At 33.4% G+C, this 18,975-nt stretch overlaps 1 protein-coding gene and 1 long non-coding RNA gene across 6 annotated transcripts in view; one reads left to right on the plus strand and one right to left on the minus strand.

Annotated features, from left to right (window-relative positions):
- LOC136225914 (ADP-ribosylation factor GTPase-activating protein AGD4-like) overlaps positions 1-9,252 on the plus strand; it is a 37,239-nt gene extending 27,987 nt beyond the window's left edge. For 3 of the 4 annotated variants that reach the window (XM_066014083.1, XM_066014081.1, XM_066014082.1), the window contains 6 exons: positions 209-295; positions 375-644; positions 1,605-1,726; positions 4,340-4,430; positions 5,311-5,750; positions 8,963-9,252. In XM_066014083.1, coding sequence (XP_065870155.1) covers positions 209-295; positions 375-644; positions 1,605-1,726; positions 4,340-4,430; positions 5,311-5,750; positions 8,963-9,074 — 1,122 coding nt within the window. In that variant the 3' untranslated portion in view covers positions 9,075-9,252. Of the gene's footprint in view, positions 1-208; positions 296-374; positions 645-1,604; positions 1,727-4,339; positions 4,431-5,310; positions 5,751-8,962 lie in introns of those variants that run through there. The other variant, XR_010687377.1, reaches the window with a different exon arrangement.
- Positions 9,253-12,408: 3,156 nt separating this feature from the next.
- Positions 12,409-17,529, minus strand: LOC136227057 (uncharacterized). 2 transcript variants are annotated; one of them, XR_010687964.1, is made up of 5 exons: positions 17,475-17,529; positions 16,617-17,385; positions 15,403-15,744; positions 15,099-15,326; positions 12,409-14,652 (listed from the first exon to the last, which is right to left on the minus strand). It is a non-coding gene; the product is annotated as an uncharacterized lncRNA (long non-coding RNA). The 2 variants fall into 2 exon arrangements; XR_010687963.1 differs by having other exon boundaries at positions 16,617-17,523.
- Between the last annotated feature and the right edge of the window lie 1,446 nt (positions 17,530-18,975).

Genomic DNA, 18,975 nt, shown 5'->3' on the forward strand with positions numbered 1-18,975 from the left:
TAATAGTTTTAAATATATGCTATATCTTATTCAACTATTGCATCACATTGATATATGCCATAAACAGAGTTGCAGAACTGCAGTATTTATTCAGCAATTTGATATTTTCTTAGATTATTCTCTCTCTCTCTCTCTCTCTCTCCTTTAATTAAGATAGCAAATATTATGTATAAATCATTTGACTCGTCTCTGTTTCCGGTCTTGTCAGGCTGAGAGTGGAGCTGATAGAATGGATTGGGTAAATAAAATTACAGGAGTTATTGCATCACTTTTAAACTTTCATCTTCTACAACAGGTTGTTGTCTGCATTGTTTATACTGAAATTTGATACCTATAGGTTTCACATACGTAAAATATCACACCACCTTTTGCAGCCACTTCCAAGGATGAAACATCTGGAACATGAGAATAGAAGTGGATCTCCATCTGCTGTTCAACGACTACTAAGTCATTTACATTCGGAAGATGACATGAAAGTTACTAGAGCTGATTGTGTTTCTGTAACTCTTAGAAAAATTCCTGGAAATGATCTGTGTGCTGAGTGTAGTGCTCCTGACCCTGATTGGGCATCTCTTAATCTTGGTGTATTGTTGTGTATCGAGTGCTCAGGCGTTCATCGCAATCTTGGCGTCCATATATCAAAGGTGAAACATCAAAATCAATCTTGTAATTTAAAAGTCCATACTTCGTTAATTTGGGTTAACAGTAGTACTATTTATGTTATAACTTGAGAAGCAGTAGGCAGTCTCTTCTAGCATAAAAGACGTGAGAATGAGACAATATTTGAGATCAGGGATCATTAAAAACTTAGAAAAAGAAGACTTCATTTTTATCAATCAACCTTCAAATACGGCAAGCTTACAACTATGTAACAACACCTGTGAAGCCTTCATTCCAAATACCTCTAGGGAAATCATCAATAGTAGAGAAACCTCTTTGAACTGGAAATACTAGTGATAGGAGAAAGACTCCATATTTCGAGATTTTATACGATACTCTCATAGTTCCAAGTGGGCATCCTACTTGGAACTAACAACCAATGGGGATGCTCCATTTGAGGGGATCCCGCAATAAGACAAGTGGGGTCCACCCATTATTTTTAAAATATTATCTTAGAAAACTCAATGAAGTACAGAGGCAGTATGGTACTTTTCAATAACTCTTTACCAGATTTTCTCAATTAATTTCTATTTTCTTAGAAATAAAACTTTGATTCTTATAATGTTTCTTGAGGATTAGGCTTGAGTACCCTATGTAAGTATGCACTCAACACCTTTAAGAACACAAGAATTTCTTATTGTGCTTATGCTTTTGCAAAGTAAAGAGAAGGTAAAAAACCATAGGGCTTTTTCTTTCTATTGTTATTTTTGGTGTAGGCGTTGTGGTAAAGATTTTCCTAACTATAATAAGCTTATTTATCAATTTCAGTTTAGACTATTGCGTAATGTAAGTTCTAAATCAATTTACTGTGTTTTCATTACTGTGGGATCACCACAATGTGAAGTGTAAAAATTACTTCATTTGGGCAATAAAAGATCGAATGAGCCAAAAGCTATTTTACATTTAATATCATTTTTAATAGATAATTTCTGCGAAATCTACAGGTGAGATCATTAACATTAGATGTGAAGGTTTGGGAACCTACAATCTTGAACTTGTTCCATGCTCTTGGTAATGCTTATTGTAACTCTATATGGGAAGCAATACTTTCTGTTGCAAGTGAGAGGTAAGCCTTCTTGAGCTGCGTTCTAAATATTATCTAATTTTTATGTGTATAAAGACAACAAAGTCTGAAATTATGCTCTGTTCTTTATTTGAAGTCAATTTTCGAAAGCTTTCAAAATGAACTGTAAAAATGAAATTAACTTCATCCAAAACTATAATAAAATCTAAGTTAGGTTTTTCTCAATTTGGCAATGTTGCACAAGACAAAATCATAAACACTAGCATGATAGTGTGAAACTATTTGAAGATCATATTTGTCTTACCCGATGCTAATTGATTTAATCACTGAAGTTTGGAGACCATTAATAAATGGCATAAATACTTATTTGGCCCCTGCGGAATACAAATTTTGCCATTTGCCCCCTTTGTTTTGGTATTATTTTGTAAAATTGGCCCCGTGTGGTATTTCCATAGGTGACATTTAAACCATTTTGGATGAAAATTTATCTGATTTGCTAATTATTCTTACATTACACAACTTTTAACACGAGACATGTATACGGGCCAATTGTTTTAATTATTTTTTTCCATATAGACTTTATATGTAGATAAATAAGAAAAAAAAATTAAAGCTTGATTTTATCCACATATTAATTCTATATGGAAAAAAATTAAGACAATTGGCACATGTACATGTCACATGTTAAAAATTGTGTCATGCTAAAAATTTAACAAATCAGATAAATTTTCATCCAAAATGGGTCAAAAATGTCACATATGGGAATACTTCAGGAGCCAAATGTTACCAAATAATACCACATGGGGAAAATGACAAAAATTTGGATACCACAGGGGCCAAATAGGGCTTTATTCCTTAATAAATTTGTATAATTGTGGAAAGCTTTGAATTTTTTGGAGGTTATTAGCTCTATTAAAGGTCTATAAATGTTTCCTAGAAATCTAATTTCAATTAGTATTTGCATAATCTTCATTTTTGTAACAGAGTGAATATAAGAAAATACTATTGTATCTATTCCATTAGAAAGCTAGGGTATTTATAAGAGTCAATCAAAGATGAAATATGTAAATCGCTATGATTAAGCTATCTCTATAATCATGTTATAACAGTTATTATACAACTATTAACAACTAATATTCACATCTGTAACACCCCCTAATGCTGGAGCATAGATATTTATCATGCTTAGCTTGTTACAAATATAAGTAACTTGCCTAAGCTTTAGTAAAGACATCAACTAGTTAGATGAGATGAGAGCAAAAGAAATGATCTGAGAAGCCATAGTAAAGAAGTCAACTAGTTGTTAGATGAGATGAGAGCAAAAGAAGCTATTGGAGACTAGAGGAAGTGACTGTTGAAGAATAAGCTACTGAATTATTTATATTAGCCCAAGACAACGGTGGGGATGACCTTCCAAACATGAACAATCTGCTTCAATGGCAGTAATGATAAAATCCATAAATGAACTTTATCCACAAAGCCGTTCACTAAGGTAAAGGAAGTCTAAACGCAAAGAAATAGCGTGATCTTCTGCAAACAACTTTTTAACACAATAAAAACGTAATACTAAATATCAGAAACGCCAAGTTGAAGACATTGACATATACTTCACGTCTTAACTTAAGTACCTAACTAGTGCTACTAAACTAATAATCATTCATTGTCAATCAAAAAAACACACACACACACACACAAAAAAAAAAACTAATAATCGTCATCAAGATCATTCTTAAGATTAATATCGTCCTCTCCATAGTCTCCATTATCATATTCATCTCCAATCGGCTCGAGTTTCTTCTGTTTTTGCGTGTCGCAATTTCTGTTTGAGTGAAGACTATTCTTTACATGACTCTGCTCTTAATCCCTCTCTAGTCTTTCTATATTTACGTCTGTTGATATTCTTATTTAGATTAAGTTTATTTAAATTAGATTAGTGGTTGAGATTAATCAACCATTTGTTTTACACAAAACAGTAAAAAAAAACCTAATGAAAACAGTATATGTTACTGAGGTGCTCCTTGACTCAGGCTCTGAAGCCCAGGCGACGCGCACAAGGCGTGCCTTTAACAACTATGATCTCCCCTAATGGAGGTTGGAGGTCATGAGGTTAATACTCAATCTCTTCAATATTCATAAAAAAAGATAAAATAAAGGAAGCTAGGTATTCATACAAGAGTCAAGCGAAAGAAAAAGGAAAGGTGATAAATGTAAGTCCCTATGACTAAGCTATCCCTATAAAAATGCTATAACAGTTAATATACAGCTACTAACAACTAATATTCACATCTGTAACAACAATTTGCTGAAGTTGAAGAGGAAACAATCTGCAACGTTTTTTTCCTTTTTTAAGAATTATGAAATGTTTATTCTATATTAGGCTTTAGGCATTGGATTAGGTCAAATGTTGCTCAATGAGAATGGCGTGATTTGGTCAATGGTCTACGCCTAACTCTATTAGGCTTTTAGGCATTAGATTAGGTCAAATGTTGCTCAATGAGAATGGAGTGATTTGGTCAATGGTCTATGCCTAACTCTTTTTTGTTTATCTGCTATTGTCTACAGTATTATCAGATTACTTACAAATTAAATTCTGCAAGTAGTTAATTTGACTATTCTATTACATTACAACTCGTTGAATCTAATTATTCCATACAGAGCAGATGAATTTAGTATTATCTCATCTTCAATTGCAAAACCATGCCCTAAAGATGCTATTTGCCGAAAAGAGAAATATATTCAGGCAAAGGTACTTATTAAAATTCTGATTTTCTCATTAAATGCATGTTAATGTTCATCCATATATAATTGACACTGATTTATTGAATTTGCATCAAAATCCTCAATCATCTAGGACACATTCTGTTTTGATTTGAGCTTGATCAGCTTAGTTGGATTAATTTGATATCTAAATGATTAACTGGGGACCAAATGATGCAACTAAGAACCTTGGTCAAGTTGTGAATATTGGGATCATGACAATACTTTAGGTTTGATTGCTTCCATAGGACTAGGTCCCGCCCATTTTCTGCTTGTGAAGCGTTACTGTTGAAGATCAAGGACATTGGTATCTTAGATTATTGAGTTTGAGGTGATGATTAATAAGAATTTTTAATTGTTTCTTTCATGAGTTCAATGGATGATTTTGGAATTTTGTTAATGTCAGATATTAATATGAATTCGGCATTTAAATATCAGCTTAAGCTTTTAGTTCAATTGGTTCATGACATGGTATGATAGCCTTTTATACCAAGTGATCAAAGGTTCAATTCCTGGCAATCCCATTTGTTGATTTAAAATGGGCCTGTGTTGGCACGTGCAGGTGTGTGTCAGACATTAATATGAATTGGGCCTTTAACCTATTATTTTGTGCTCTGTCAGTCCTTTCAAAGATATGTAGATCTATTTTAATATCTATCAGCTTAGTATAAACATATATGGTTTAAAATCCAGTAATTGCTATACTATGGTTTAATATTTCTCTTATTTAAATCAGAAATATAAAGCTAATATATCATAATAGAGTACCACTTAAATTTATTTGACTTCCTTTATTTCCATGGTTAATGGTTATCATAATAGATGATTATCTTAGTGTGTACTAACTTGTGTTGTTTTATTTATGCTAGTATGTTGAGAAATTGCTAGTCATCCGAGAACCAAGTGAATCTGGCACTTTTTCATACACCTCAAGTATATGGCAAGCAGTCAAGACAAACAATTTGCGAGACGTATATCGCTATATTGTGTTTTCAAATGTGAAGATCATCAATACAACCTTTGATGAAGTTGTTGGAAATGAATTGTGTCACTATGTTGATGCTACAGAAATGAAACAACAGTATGATCCAGCAGACTGTCAGAGAATTGTTGATTCTAAGGATCCAGGGAGTTGTCTTCAAGGTTGTTCATTGTTGCATCTAGCATGCCATAATGGCAACCTTGTGATGGTTGAATTGTTGCTGCAGTTTGGTGCTAATGTAAATTTGCGTGACTTTCATGGACGAACTCCTTTGCACCTTTGCATTTCCAAAGGAGACTATTCATTGGCAAAGTTTCTTCTTGGAAGGTAACGTATAAACACTTCAAAACTTCAAATCATTCTTTGAAATATGCAGGATAAAGACAATTGTTGTTTTTTGGGATAAGGTGCAAACATAAACAGGGGTAGAGACAGGGGGCCCCAACCACCCCTGCCACTGGTGGTTTCGACCACTTGTTTTCGGCAGATTGAGGGTTTAGGGGTGCAAGATGCCCCCAAGTGAGATTGAAAAAAGTTGGCTTAGACAGGGGTAAAATGAGATTGGAAAAAAATGGTTGAGAAATGTGTAGTTGGATTTTATATCGTGCAATTTTTTTTTATATAGGCAGGTGTAAAATTGGGCCCCCCAACGGGGCAGTCCCCTGTATTTGCCACTGAAAATACCCCTAACATTGACAGATTGGAGTAATTTTACTCCTAATGTCTAAAATGACTCAATTTTACTCCTAAAAGTTGGCTGTAATGAGCAATTTTACCCTAACGTTGGCAAGTTGGGTCAATTTCAGACATCATAAAACATTTCACTTTTTTGTGATTTGATAATAGAATTTTAAATTCGATAAAATATTTGGATTTTTTTGTCCAACTCATAAAAAATACAATATAACTTATTAAATTTTTTTAAAAAAATTTCATGTCTATTCATATATAAAGTGTAGATGAATTATTTGAGGAAACTACGTATAAAAACACATTTGAAAATTATTTTACAGTTTGATAACTCTTTTTTCTGCTTTTATCATTTTCTGTTTTTTCTTAGATTTTTATTATTCTGTTTCTGTCACATTTCAGTTATTTTTAAATTATTTCCAATTAAAAAAAAAAACTCAGCAGTTGCAGAGTTTGATGATATAACCATTTTTTTTTTCAAAAACTTGGCATTTAAAGAAATTCTTTTTACACTATTGGTTTGTTGTAAATAGTTAACCAAATCTGACTAACATGTAACTAACCTGAATTATTTCTCAAATTGATCCAAGTTGCCAATATTAAGGGCAAATTTGCTCTTTGATTCAATTGTTAGGTTGCACCATTTTAAAAGTTAAGGGTAAAATTTCCATTCGCTGTCAACATTGAGGGTATTTTTGCACCTTATCCCTTGTTTTTTTCACGGTGGCCCTTCATTTGTCATGCTTGTTCATAATTCAACTTATATCATCATGATCTACCTTTGTACCTGGACAAGATTGCTCTGTGTTATATTGTTGGCCTAATACAACTCAAGCCCCTTGTGCTTGTCCAAAAATTTCAATTGTCCTCTACTTTCAAACGTCTTTTTACCTCTTGAACTTGCTTAAAATGATCTGTTGGCTCTCTGAACTTTCTCAAGTAACCTTTTGGCCTTTTGAACTTGCTTAAAGTGTACGCATTTTAAATTCACCAAAATGTCTCTTTGCTTTGCCACGTGTATTTTAAAGGGTCAACAAGTCATTTTAAGCAAGTTAGGGTTAATATGAAAATTACAAGTGTTAGCCTTCCATCTTATTGTACGCATTTCTGTCCATCCAGTTTATCCGCCTTGAACTCTTCCATGTTCTCATTATGTGATATGTTTTCTGACATTCATGATAAAGCATAATCATAGCAAGCTTTAACCATTCAACTATATTAAAATTGTGTAAGCACATATTGCACACATGGTACTTCCCATCTTTATAGGGTAGATTATACCCATGGTTCTAAACTTTGCTTTTACTTTCATTATGTTCCATGAACTTTAAAATTAAATATTATGGTTTCTTAACTTTACATTTTAACCTTTTTTTTTTATCATTGACTAAGTCAAAATGATCTATGGAGGTCTCAAAATGAAAAAGTCCAAGAATTTAAATTGTTTAGAACTACCATTTCGATTTTCCAAATCACTATTTTTGGAGCTTTCTTTCTCTAAACAATCATTTTCTCTCTCCTAACAAAACAATAGCTGAATAACCTCAAATCCAAAAAGTTTAAAAATTAAAGGTGCTTATTATATCATGTCTATAATATCTACAATGGAAGGTTATATGATATTGGAGTGTTCAGGAATATTCACATGCACCTTAATGAGCAAGTGAATTTGCTCATTCACCGTTAGATATATACTTATTAAATCCAAGCCTCAGGATGCTTTGAATCTCCACCTTAAGATTCTAATAAGCCTAGATCTAATGGTGAATGAGCAATTTCTACATGCTCATTAAGGTGCATGTGATCAAGACTGGTGGAGTGTTTATGTTGATCAACAGTAAAAATGAGTCATTATGTTAGTATAGGAGTTCAGGAGATATAATGTTTGAATTTGAAGTTCATGGATCATAATGCAAGTAAGTGCCAAGTTCAAGGGCCATCGGTGTAATTTACCCCATCTTTATAGCATTGATCTTCTATTGATGTTCACACTCTTTTGAAACCTTTTTTCTTTCCTTCATTCACATGGCTCTATCAGGGTTCTGTCTTACCTTTTAATATCTGATCTTCGTTTCATGATCTACATGGCTGATCTTATTTGAACAAATATTTTGCATCAGGCGTTTTGTTTGCTATTGCTAATATTGGGACTTAAACATCTATTTGTCCTCGGACCTATTCAAAATTGTCATTTGACCCTTGACCTACTTGGCTCCTGACTTATTCCCTATTGGTGAAATTTCACTCAGTTTGTTTGGATCAAGACTTGGTAAAACGGTTATCTCCTTGACAGACACAGTGTTTTGACACATAGACTTGACATGTGGCATATCTTAAAGTTTTTTTTTTTTGTCACATGGATTTTCTTACGTGGAAATAAATCTCTAAACTAAAATCTATAAGTGTATGTGTTGAAACATCGCGATAACGGTTTTGTCAAGTCTTCATCCAAATTAGGTGAATTTTTTACAATTGGAATATGTTAGCGGCATAATATGATCAAATGATAGGTGGTCAAATAGTGCTTTAAGCCTTAATATTGGTTAGAAACTTTTTCTTTTTTTCCCTTTTTTGGGATAAGGTATAAATGACTTCAAAGTTTTTGGGGATGTGTCAATTTCCTTAACATACAAAATAGTATTATTTTGGCATCAACGTTTGTAAATTGGTACCATTTCACAAGCATTGATGCGTCAAGTTCTATTATTCAAAACTAAATTGGTACCATTTTATAAACATTGAGGCTCTTACGGTGTGGTTAAATTGACACTTCTCCAAAAATTTTGAGATAATTTTGGTACATTTTATTTTTTTCTTAGTCTGTCCACTAAAAGTGATTAATTGTGCAGAGGTGCATCCCAATCAGTGAGAGATGGTGGAGGACTAAGTGTTCTGGAAAGGGCAATGGAGAAAGGGGCAATAACAGATGAAGAATTATTCATCATGCTTGCTGAATCTTAATCACCATCCCTCTTACATGACTTCTGATTCATTCCTAAACTTTTTCATTATTTTCATGTTCCACAATATAATTATATAGTTGTATGTAGCTTTATTCATTTATTTGTTTGTTATTATCTTGTTGACAAATAAAAGAAAATTGATCTCTTTTAGGTTGATTGATTTGCAGGAGGCAAAACTCTTCTCTTTTTTTTTTTCTTTTTTTTTTTTTTTGGATTAAAGCATTATTTGGCCCTGACCATTTGGTCACGTTTGGCTCTTGATTTATTCCATTTGGTGAAATTTCACACAATTTATATGAATGCTTAACGGAATCCTTATCTCATTGATAAGTAATGATATTTTGATACTTGAACTTGAAACGTGATATATATTTCTTAAAGTTCAAGTGTCAAAATATCGTTACTTATCAAGAAGATAACGATTCAGTTAAAGTTTGAATATGAATTGGATGAAATTTCACCAATTGGGATAGATCAGGGGCCAAATGTGACCAATTTATAGGTCAGTGGCCAAATAACAAAATTTTGGATAGATCAGAGACCAAACAGTGCTTTTTAAGCCTTGTTTTTTTTAATTACTCGTAATGATAATAGTATTGTTCATTTTTTACCCTTAATTACAATAGCAAAACAAGTTCGAAATAAGCATGTAAGAAGAAAATTTAGCATAATTTTTTTGGAAGTCTGGATTAATTATTGTTGAATTGAGGGTTAAAGTGAGGGGTGAGCAAAAAGTCAAAAACCGATGTTCGAACTGAAATTTTTGTTTGGTTCAGTTATTTTAAGAATCTGATACGTTTGTCAATTTTTTCTTGTTCGGTATTTGGTTAGCGGTTGGGTTATTCCGTAAAAATATTGGTTTAACTGAAAACCGAACTAAATTTATATTTAATGAAAAATATAATTTTATTTATATTATATATTTTTCCTACTGCAATTAAATTGAACAAGAAAGTCCAAAATTTTAGTTTTAAACCTTGTCTATCATATCTACAATGGAAGGTTATATGACAAAATATGTAGGTTGATGTTAGACAAAAATATGTATGGAAGGTTCTTCATTCGACATAGAAAACCCGTGCTTCTAATAATTTTTCCAACTTTAACCATTTTGACTCTTAATGCAATTATTATTATTAATATTATTATTATGCGACAAAAGGAGGGTATATTCCAATTTAAACTAAATATGGCCACACTGTTTGCAACACTCATTCATCAATTTTGTGATATCTCGGGTAACTTTAGGAACAAATATGACACTATATTGTTGGCATGTCCTACATATAGTTTGTCGAAAGGTAGCGCTTGAGAACTATTTTTCATGATTGAATTGTTTTATAACTATACGGTCTGGTTTGGCATTGATCTCGTGATATCATGATATCCCAAGGAACAAACAAAACTTCTTGTTGTTGTTGGTCTTATATCGGGATCTATCCGGCTTAATTCTCAAAGGGTCCGGCTTAATTCTCAAAGGGTCAAAGATTGTTCTTTTGTATTTTTGCCCTATATGACTTGCTTTGGATTTGGAATCGACCTCTTGATATCTTGATATCTCAAAGAACTCCCGAGGCTAGATCCCATCTACAAATAAGGCTTTATTCGGCCAAATTCTCAAAAGGGTACACTAGGTTCTGAGGTCATTTTTTTACTCCGTTTTTCTCTCTAGAGAATCTAGCATGGATCTTGCATCGACCTCATGTGACTTCCTAACGGTTGGTCTCGTCTTAGTGTTTGTTTGACCAAGTTCTTAAAGGATGCCAACTAGGTTTCGCCTTTTTTTACCAATGATTTTATTACATTGTACGATCTAGATAAATAAGAAAAAATAATTTCATATTTATCTAGATATTAAATTTATATGAAAAAAATAAATAAATCAATTGCCACATATATGTCACCTATCAAAAATTGTCATATGGTAAAAAATTTAATAAATCGATTAGCTTTCCATCCAAAATGGATTAAATATCATCTATTGAAATATTGAAATAATTTATAGGGTAAATGCTATTCAATAATATTAAAATTTAAAATTAAAATGAAAAAATGACAAAATTTTGGATGTTACAGAAGAAAATATATATTTAATCCTATTAAAATTAATTTTTATCTCTATATTACATATATTATGCAATATAATATTAGAATAATATATTTATATTAACTTAGAATTTTCAACACCCAATATGATCCAAATTTAACTAGTAAAAATATTATACAATTTCTCAAAAAAAAAAAAAAAAAAAATCAAATTTAAGAAATTGCCTAACATAGTTATCAACTCATCAAAATAACAGAATTAACTAATACTAAGGAATAAAGACATAATTGAGCTTTGTGTATCTAAAATCTTATTAGTTACTCTTGTGATATTATTTTTTTAACATTTGTGTCATAGGGTATTTTTGCAGGTAACATTTAATAGATTTTGAATGAAAATTTAACTGGTTTGTTAATTATTGTTACATAACACAATTTTGATGCGTCATATATACATGACAATTGTTTGAATTTTATATAGATGATTAGTTTTTTTTAGTTCTTTTTTTTTTTAACAATGAATGCTTATTAGTTCAGATTAAGTATATCTCTATGAAATTAACTTGGTGTTTTTGCCATTTAATATTATGTTTTATGTCGTTCTAAATGCGTTTTTGGTATGTCTATATTTTTAATTTCTGCGCTTCATGTTCATCAAGTGCGCACCTAGGCTCCAAGACTTAGTGCGCCTTGCGCCTTTAACGACTATGAACACTATTAGCATTCTATGATGTATTCTATGTAAAGGAGAAGAATCGACTCATATATAAAGAGCCATATAGCTCATGTATAAAACAATGCATGACATTTAACACACACCCCTTACGCCCAAAACCATCTAGAACATGAAGCAAATATCCATAAGTGACTCAACATTGAATACAACTCTCTGGTACCATATCAAGGAACCAATTGACTTAAAAACTTCACTTTTTGGGTCAAATGGTTTCTTGGTATAGTATCAAAATCTCTTAGACCATGTAGTCGAGAGTTCAAATCCTAACAACTCTATTTGTTAATGGAATTTTAGCACATTGTATGATAGGTCTGAGTTGTACACGCTTCAAACCTAAGGGGTATTCGCATGTGGAGGTATGTTAGAGATGATAATAAAAATTCGGGTTTCTTGACACATTGCAGTAAAATTGAACTTGCTATAATTTTTCTATTTCACTTGATATCAGAAAATGCTGATCATCTTAACTTAAGAGACTAAGATATAACACAGATTTTGAACTAAGAAATAACGGAAGTCTGGAGAGATTTCATTAGTATGCAACTTCTCATTGTAGTAAACTCTTTAAATTCCTTTTTTTTTTGTATGTGTGTGAATAAAATACATATTCCCTATGCTGCATGGAAAAATATAACTATGAAACGGTAATGGAAAATGAAACGTGGAAACTCAAATGAAAAAAGTTTTTGTGCAACGTAGCATAACGCATATACCATTTAGCTAAATTTCTTGCAATTCCAAGTATTACATTTAAATGAAGGATTATATTATATGCTTTGTTATTGGTATCTGATTGGAAGCTTTTGCTTCATAACAGGTCACATAAAATTATGGCCGACATTATATGGAGAAAACCCAAATCTGGGATGAAAAAACGAGCTTTTTGGCATCATTCAATGAATCCCAACGTGAGGCTGTATTGGCCTGCATTCATAAACTGCAGTTAAAAAAGCCTTATGTGGAACTCATTTGGGGTCTACCAGGGACGGGAAGGACGAAGACCGTTAGTGTTCTGCTTTATTATAGCCTTTTAAGAATGCGGTATAGGACTTTGACTTGTGCTCCAACCCATGTTGCAATTACAGAAGTAGCCACAAGAGTTCTGAAGTTGGTCAGAGAATCTCATGAAATGAATTCGGGCATGACTGATGCTTTAGTTTATTCAGTTCGAGATATTCTCTTATTTTGGAGTAAGGAAATACTCAAAGTGACTTCAGAATTTAAAGAAATATATTTGGCAAAATTGTTTTATTTCAACAACAGGTTTCTTTGAAGATTGTGTTTCAGACTATCACATTTTCTTGGAAAACGAACTGGTCAAAGAAGAATACCGCAATGATGAAAATGAAAGATTGAAATAAGAAAAATAAATATTTTTTTGAGTTTGCAAAAAAAAGATTCATGTATTCCGCAATTCAACAGAAAAAAGTTACATCTAGAAACATAATATAATCAATGTTGTGTCACTTGATGATGTTAAAGTTTGTTATTTCGTGATGATGTAACCTCTGAAGTATTGGACATCCAGAGTTAGTTCTGGATTCTTCTCAAGGCTTCGTATATCTCCAAAACCTTGAGAAGAATCCAAAACTAACTCTGGATATCCAATGCTCCAGAGGTTACATCATCACGAAATAGCAAACTTTCAAAATCATCAACTAACACGACATTAGCATTATGTTTCTGGATGTAACTTTTTCAGTTGCATTGCATAAGACATGAATCTTTCTCTTGCAAACTCAAGAAAAGATTTATTCTTCCAACTTGAATCTTTCACTTTCATCATTGCGGTATTCTTCATTGATCAATTCAATTTTAAGAAAATGTGATAGTCTGAAACACAATCTTCAAATAAACATGTTGTTGAAATAAAACAATTTTGCCAAATATATTTCTCTAAATTCTAAAGTCACTTTGAGTCTTTCATTATTCCCAAATAAGAGACATCTCCAACTGAATAAACCAAAGTATCAATCATGCCCAAATCCATTTCATGAGATTCTCTAACCAACTTCAGAACTCTTGTGGCTACTTTTGTAATTGCAACATGGGTTGGAGCACAAGTCAAAGTCCTATACCGTCGCATTCTTAAAAAGCAATAATAAAACAAAACACTAACGATCTTCGTCCCTGGTGGACTCCAAATGAGTTCCACATAAAGCATTTTTAACCGCATTTTTAAGAATGCAGCCCAATACAACCTCCCGCTGGGATTCATTCAATGTTGCCAATAAGCTCGTTTTTTCATCACAGATTTGAATCCTCTCGATATAATGTCAGCCATAATTTTCTGTGACCTGTCATGAAACAAAAGCTTCCAATCAGATAGCAGTAACAAAGCATATAATATAATCCTTCACTTAAATTTAATATCTGAAATTTTGGCTAAATGGTATATGCGTTATGCTACGTTCAGGCTCTGATCATAATTTACATAAAACCTTTGAACTTGAGACCTGGACTTGTATCTGCAGCTGATGACAAGTTATAAACTTTCCTTAGCGACCAGGCTCTGTTCAGTTCTATCAATCTCTTTGCTTACCATACAAGTATCTGCATTTTGTTTCCAGCACTGAATATAATTCAACCCCTTTTCAAAGAGTCTTCCTTCACTGCAGGCTTTAAGACACTTCGATAAATTGTCGCCATTAGCATAAACTTCTGCTGCAAACTCGTAACATCCTGCGAGATATAAGCTGGCGACATTAGCATAAACTTCTGCTGCAAACTCGTAACATCCTGCGAGATATAAGCATTCGCCAGCACTTTCCACCGCACTTCAAATAAATTTTTCCTACAAAAGAAATAATTCCAAGAAATGAGTACAGAAATTGTTTGAACCAAGGAACTTTATTCCTCACGATTAGGGTGGTAACTTCAGCAAGGTTGCTTTTGTAACGATTCCATTAGGAACCGCAGACTTCATCCCCTATAGAAGTTCATGGATTGTGTGAACAGAGAGTATTCACTCTCTGCACCTCCTATTTAGCTATGGTATCCCGAATCCTCCTGTGGACCAGCTCAGTTCGCTCATCCATCGGGAAAATGGGTTAATGACGGAAATACTCTAGCACGATTCTAAACTTCTGTTCCATAAGCGAAGTACAGTCGAGAGAAAGACATCTAGAAGTGTTCAAGATTAAAAGATTATCGCGCAATTTAAGAGATTATGAAGACATAAACAAGAAGAATGTTCTGAAATAACTAATAGGCCTCTACTCTTTAGAAAGAATTCTGTACCTGCTCTTTCATATTCTTTCAGCAGGAAAAAACATTCAGCAGCATACTCGTTTTTTCCGAAGGATTCAAAAATTTCAGCAGCTTGCCTACAAGCAATAGAGGCCATTTCGGAATTTGAAGCATTCATTTTATCAGTAGCTGCTTTAAGCCCTACAGCCTTGGCCAATTTTTCTCCATACTCATCTCCAGCTCTTTCGAAACACATTGTTGCCATCTCGTAAGTAAAAGCTGCAGTATCAACACGAGCAATAAGAATAGTGACTAAAGAGGTTCAAGTTTGAAGCACTAAAAGAAGTTAACATACCTTATAACCCTGGGACTCCCATTCTTCTGGAGTGCTAGGAACTTGCATTGCTGTAGCAAGTGAATGATCAAGCTTCCTGACTTGCACAAGTCCCCTCAGGTAGTCAAACATGGGTTTAGAAAATTCTTCTTAATTCTCACAAATCCATAATCTCTGTCTAGTACGAGTAATCGCAACGTATAACTGCTTCAACTCGGAACACAAGATGTTGTGTTTTGATGGATTAGAGCTTGGGAAAGATTGTCCGGCATCAAGCAAACATTGTTCGGTCATGTACTGATACAGAACTCTCCATTTATTTCCCAACAGTGATATGCCAAAAAAATTGTACAAGAAAACATCCTACGAGGAAATACGTCGAAAGATTAAAATAAAACGCAATGCCATGATGTCATTGGCAAAGAAATATTAGAATTTGACAAGAAATGAGAAATACAGAACTTTCCTAGCATAATATTCTGATTGTTGATTATATGAAAACTAATTTGAAATTTGAAAACATGAATACGTAATTAGATAGGGAAATTTTTTGTAATCATGTAATATGTATAATGCTAGTTCCTCTAAGGTCTCATACGGTGATTTATAGCTCTCAGATGGCTTACTTATTGGAGGAATAAATAAGTGTCAAACTGTATAAATAGAGAAATTTTTTAGATCCTTTAAACAAAATGAGCAAGAGCATAGTTATCAAATCGAAATTTGAATAGTGAATCAAAATCCCCATTTTGTGAATCGTGACCCGATTATGATCGATTTAAATTCTTAATATTTATTAAAAAAAAATTAGGATGTTGAACTTAAAAATTATCAAATAATAGTCTATATTGCTGCAGCTTTTTTTCTCATGATTCATGACTCGGACGAGTCAGGCGATTCGGCAGATTCACCAACATTTCGTCTGATTCTTAATCAATTTAGATTCTGTATATAGAGTCGGCTCGAAATGGAGCCGACTCGACTCAAAACATAGGATTAGAATCGCAAATGGACTCGGGCGATTCGGCTTATTGACCACCAATTCATTTTATTCACATCCTATTCTTAGTCAATTTGGATTATGCATATAGACTCGGCTCAAAATGGAGCCGATTCGACTCGAGGAATCACGAATCAGTGGACTCGAACGACTCAGGCTATTCGACTCGACTCAAATCGTACAATTCCAATCGAACAGTGAGCAAGAGCAATAAAAGAAAGGAATGAACACTGACCTCAAACTCTAAGCCCTTGCATTCCACCATGGTCAAGACAAGAGCTTGTTTTCCAACATATTTAGAGATTTCTTTTCTAGCAGAATTATCCCTTGCTAGTATCACCTGTTCAGCTCCAAACTTATTTCCTACGTTCCCATTGTTTTCAAAAATACCAAAATCGGGGCTTCCCCAAAAATGAGACTTGTTTCATAACTTAAAATGTCAACAAATTTAGGGAAGAAACGGTACTGAAGATCGATAACACTTTGAGCTAAATTGAGAACACCGGCATGAGTCCAAAATTTTGGCTTAAATGAAAGATTTTTGATGTGACCTTTTTCCTTCATTTTGTCATTCTCTTCGGTTCTTGATCCCATAATAGAATAATGATTTTATATCTTCGAACCTGAAGTCGATTCCGCGAAATAGTTTGTGCAGTGTCACCAGAAAACACAATGTGTTTGAAAAGTGCAACTTGCCTCATTGTAAGATCTTGGACTTCATCAATGTAGACAAAATCCATTATGTCTCCAACATAGCTTTCATTCTTAAGCTGAGGATGAAGATCAATGACGATTTCAGCAATATCGAAATCACCATTTTCCATCTTCATCTTTTCATAATCTTCAAATGCATCCTATATCATTTCCCTCTCATGACTACTTAAAGTGAAAACCCGACCATTGGCCAATATAACATAATCTTCCCTACCGAGTCTACCATCAAAAGAGTCACTTGGTTGCATTACGGTCCCCCTTTTATTCGAGAAATTATCTCCGTGAAGACCCTGGAAGAGAGCTTTTTAGTCAACTTGGAATTGAAATGTGGCTAGTACACTGAACAAAACTTTTCGAAATTAAATTCCCTCATAAGTACCAATTGTTCCATCAAGTTATCACAGGCAGAAGATTTTCCACTACAGACAAAGCTGTAAACATGTTTGTGATATATTAGCAAACAATTTTTACAAAAAAGGAAGCTAAATGACTAGAAACTTCTTAAGATTGTTTCAAGTATGATAAACAATAAGCATGAAAAATCAAGTTGAACGACAATAAGCACGTATATTATATTAAGAAGAAAGGGTGTTAAAATGAGTTGTTGTATCATAATAAGAATGTAATCTATATATTCCACATGATTGATTATACATGGTAAAATTGCAACAAAAACAAAAAATGTATCCAAAGGATGTGTCTATAATTTGTGTTTTTGTCATAACCAGATTCAGAAGGCAGAGAATATACAACAACAACAACAAAGCCTTAGTCCCGAAATAATTCAGGATCGGCTAAATGAACCATCATATAAAACCGTGAAATCAAGTCGTGTCAGCGACACAAATTCGCTCCCTCCACTCCGTCCTATTCATTACCATATTTTCCTCAATTCCCAGTAAACTCATAAAGGCAGAGAATATAATATTATATTATGAAAAACAATGAGGTATAAATCTGCCTGATTTTGTGACACTACATAATCAGTATATATCGAAGACAATCATCGCACTTTTTCAGTTGAGCAACTTGTTGTTTGACAGCAAAACAAAGTTCAAGACTAACAATAACAAAAAGTTAGCTGCGTCTCCAACTGGTTCATCTTTCAATTGGCATGTGATAAACTTGCTATTTCTTGAACAATTTGATTGTCAAGACAGGTGGCTAACAACTCCAGATGACAAGTTATAAAAAATTTCCAATCCGACTTGGGCCGAAGAATTGTGCCCGTAAATTCCAAACACTGACAGACTATTTCGGGTGATTATTTTCGGAGGGATATGGCGACCAATTTATCCATGGATGATTATATTAGTCATTTTGTTTGGATTGAAGGGAACTCATATATATTAATCTGCAACATAGTCCAACAAATAACTTAGAGCTCATATCAATGAAAAATTGTGCAGCAATCCAGAAATCATGATCAGAGAACTCAAGCAATATAGCTTATAAAAGAAATTTCACATCCAAACACTCCCAGTAATTTCATGCTCAAAACCCCCACATTCGAACACTTCCACAAAATGAAGCAAATTATCGAAAACAGAGTAAAAAGTATAAAAACCTAAAATCAATTAATAGAAAACGTAAACGAAAATGTTGATAATTGAAAAAGACCTGAAGATTATTGGCCTTGATATGGCCCCCAAATGAGCTTCAGAACTTGGGTGCGAGGGATTTCAGAAGCACCGACAACATCAGCCATTTCAGGGGAGACACAGCGAGGCTTCATGATGCCACGTGGTCGGCGCTGTTGCTGCTCCTGAGAGGAAGCGGCGGCGCAGGTGAGGAGGCGCACCATTCGCAGGCCAGAGGGAGGGGAAGCAGCAACCATGGATGAGGAATAAAAAGGGTTTAGAAACGTCACCGTTCGAGGG

Source organism: Euphorbia lathyris, chromosome 4, assembly GCF_963576675.1.
Source record: "Euphorbia lathyris chromosome 4, ddEupLath1.1, whole genome shotgun sequence".
NCBI lineage: Eukaryota > Viridiplantae > Streptophyta > Magnoliopsida > Malpighiales > Euphorbiaceae > Euphorbia > Euphorbia lathyris.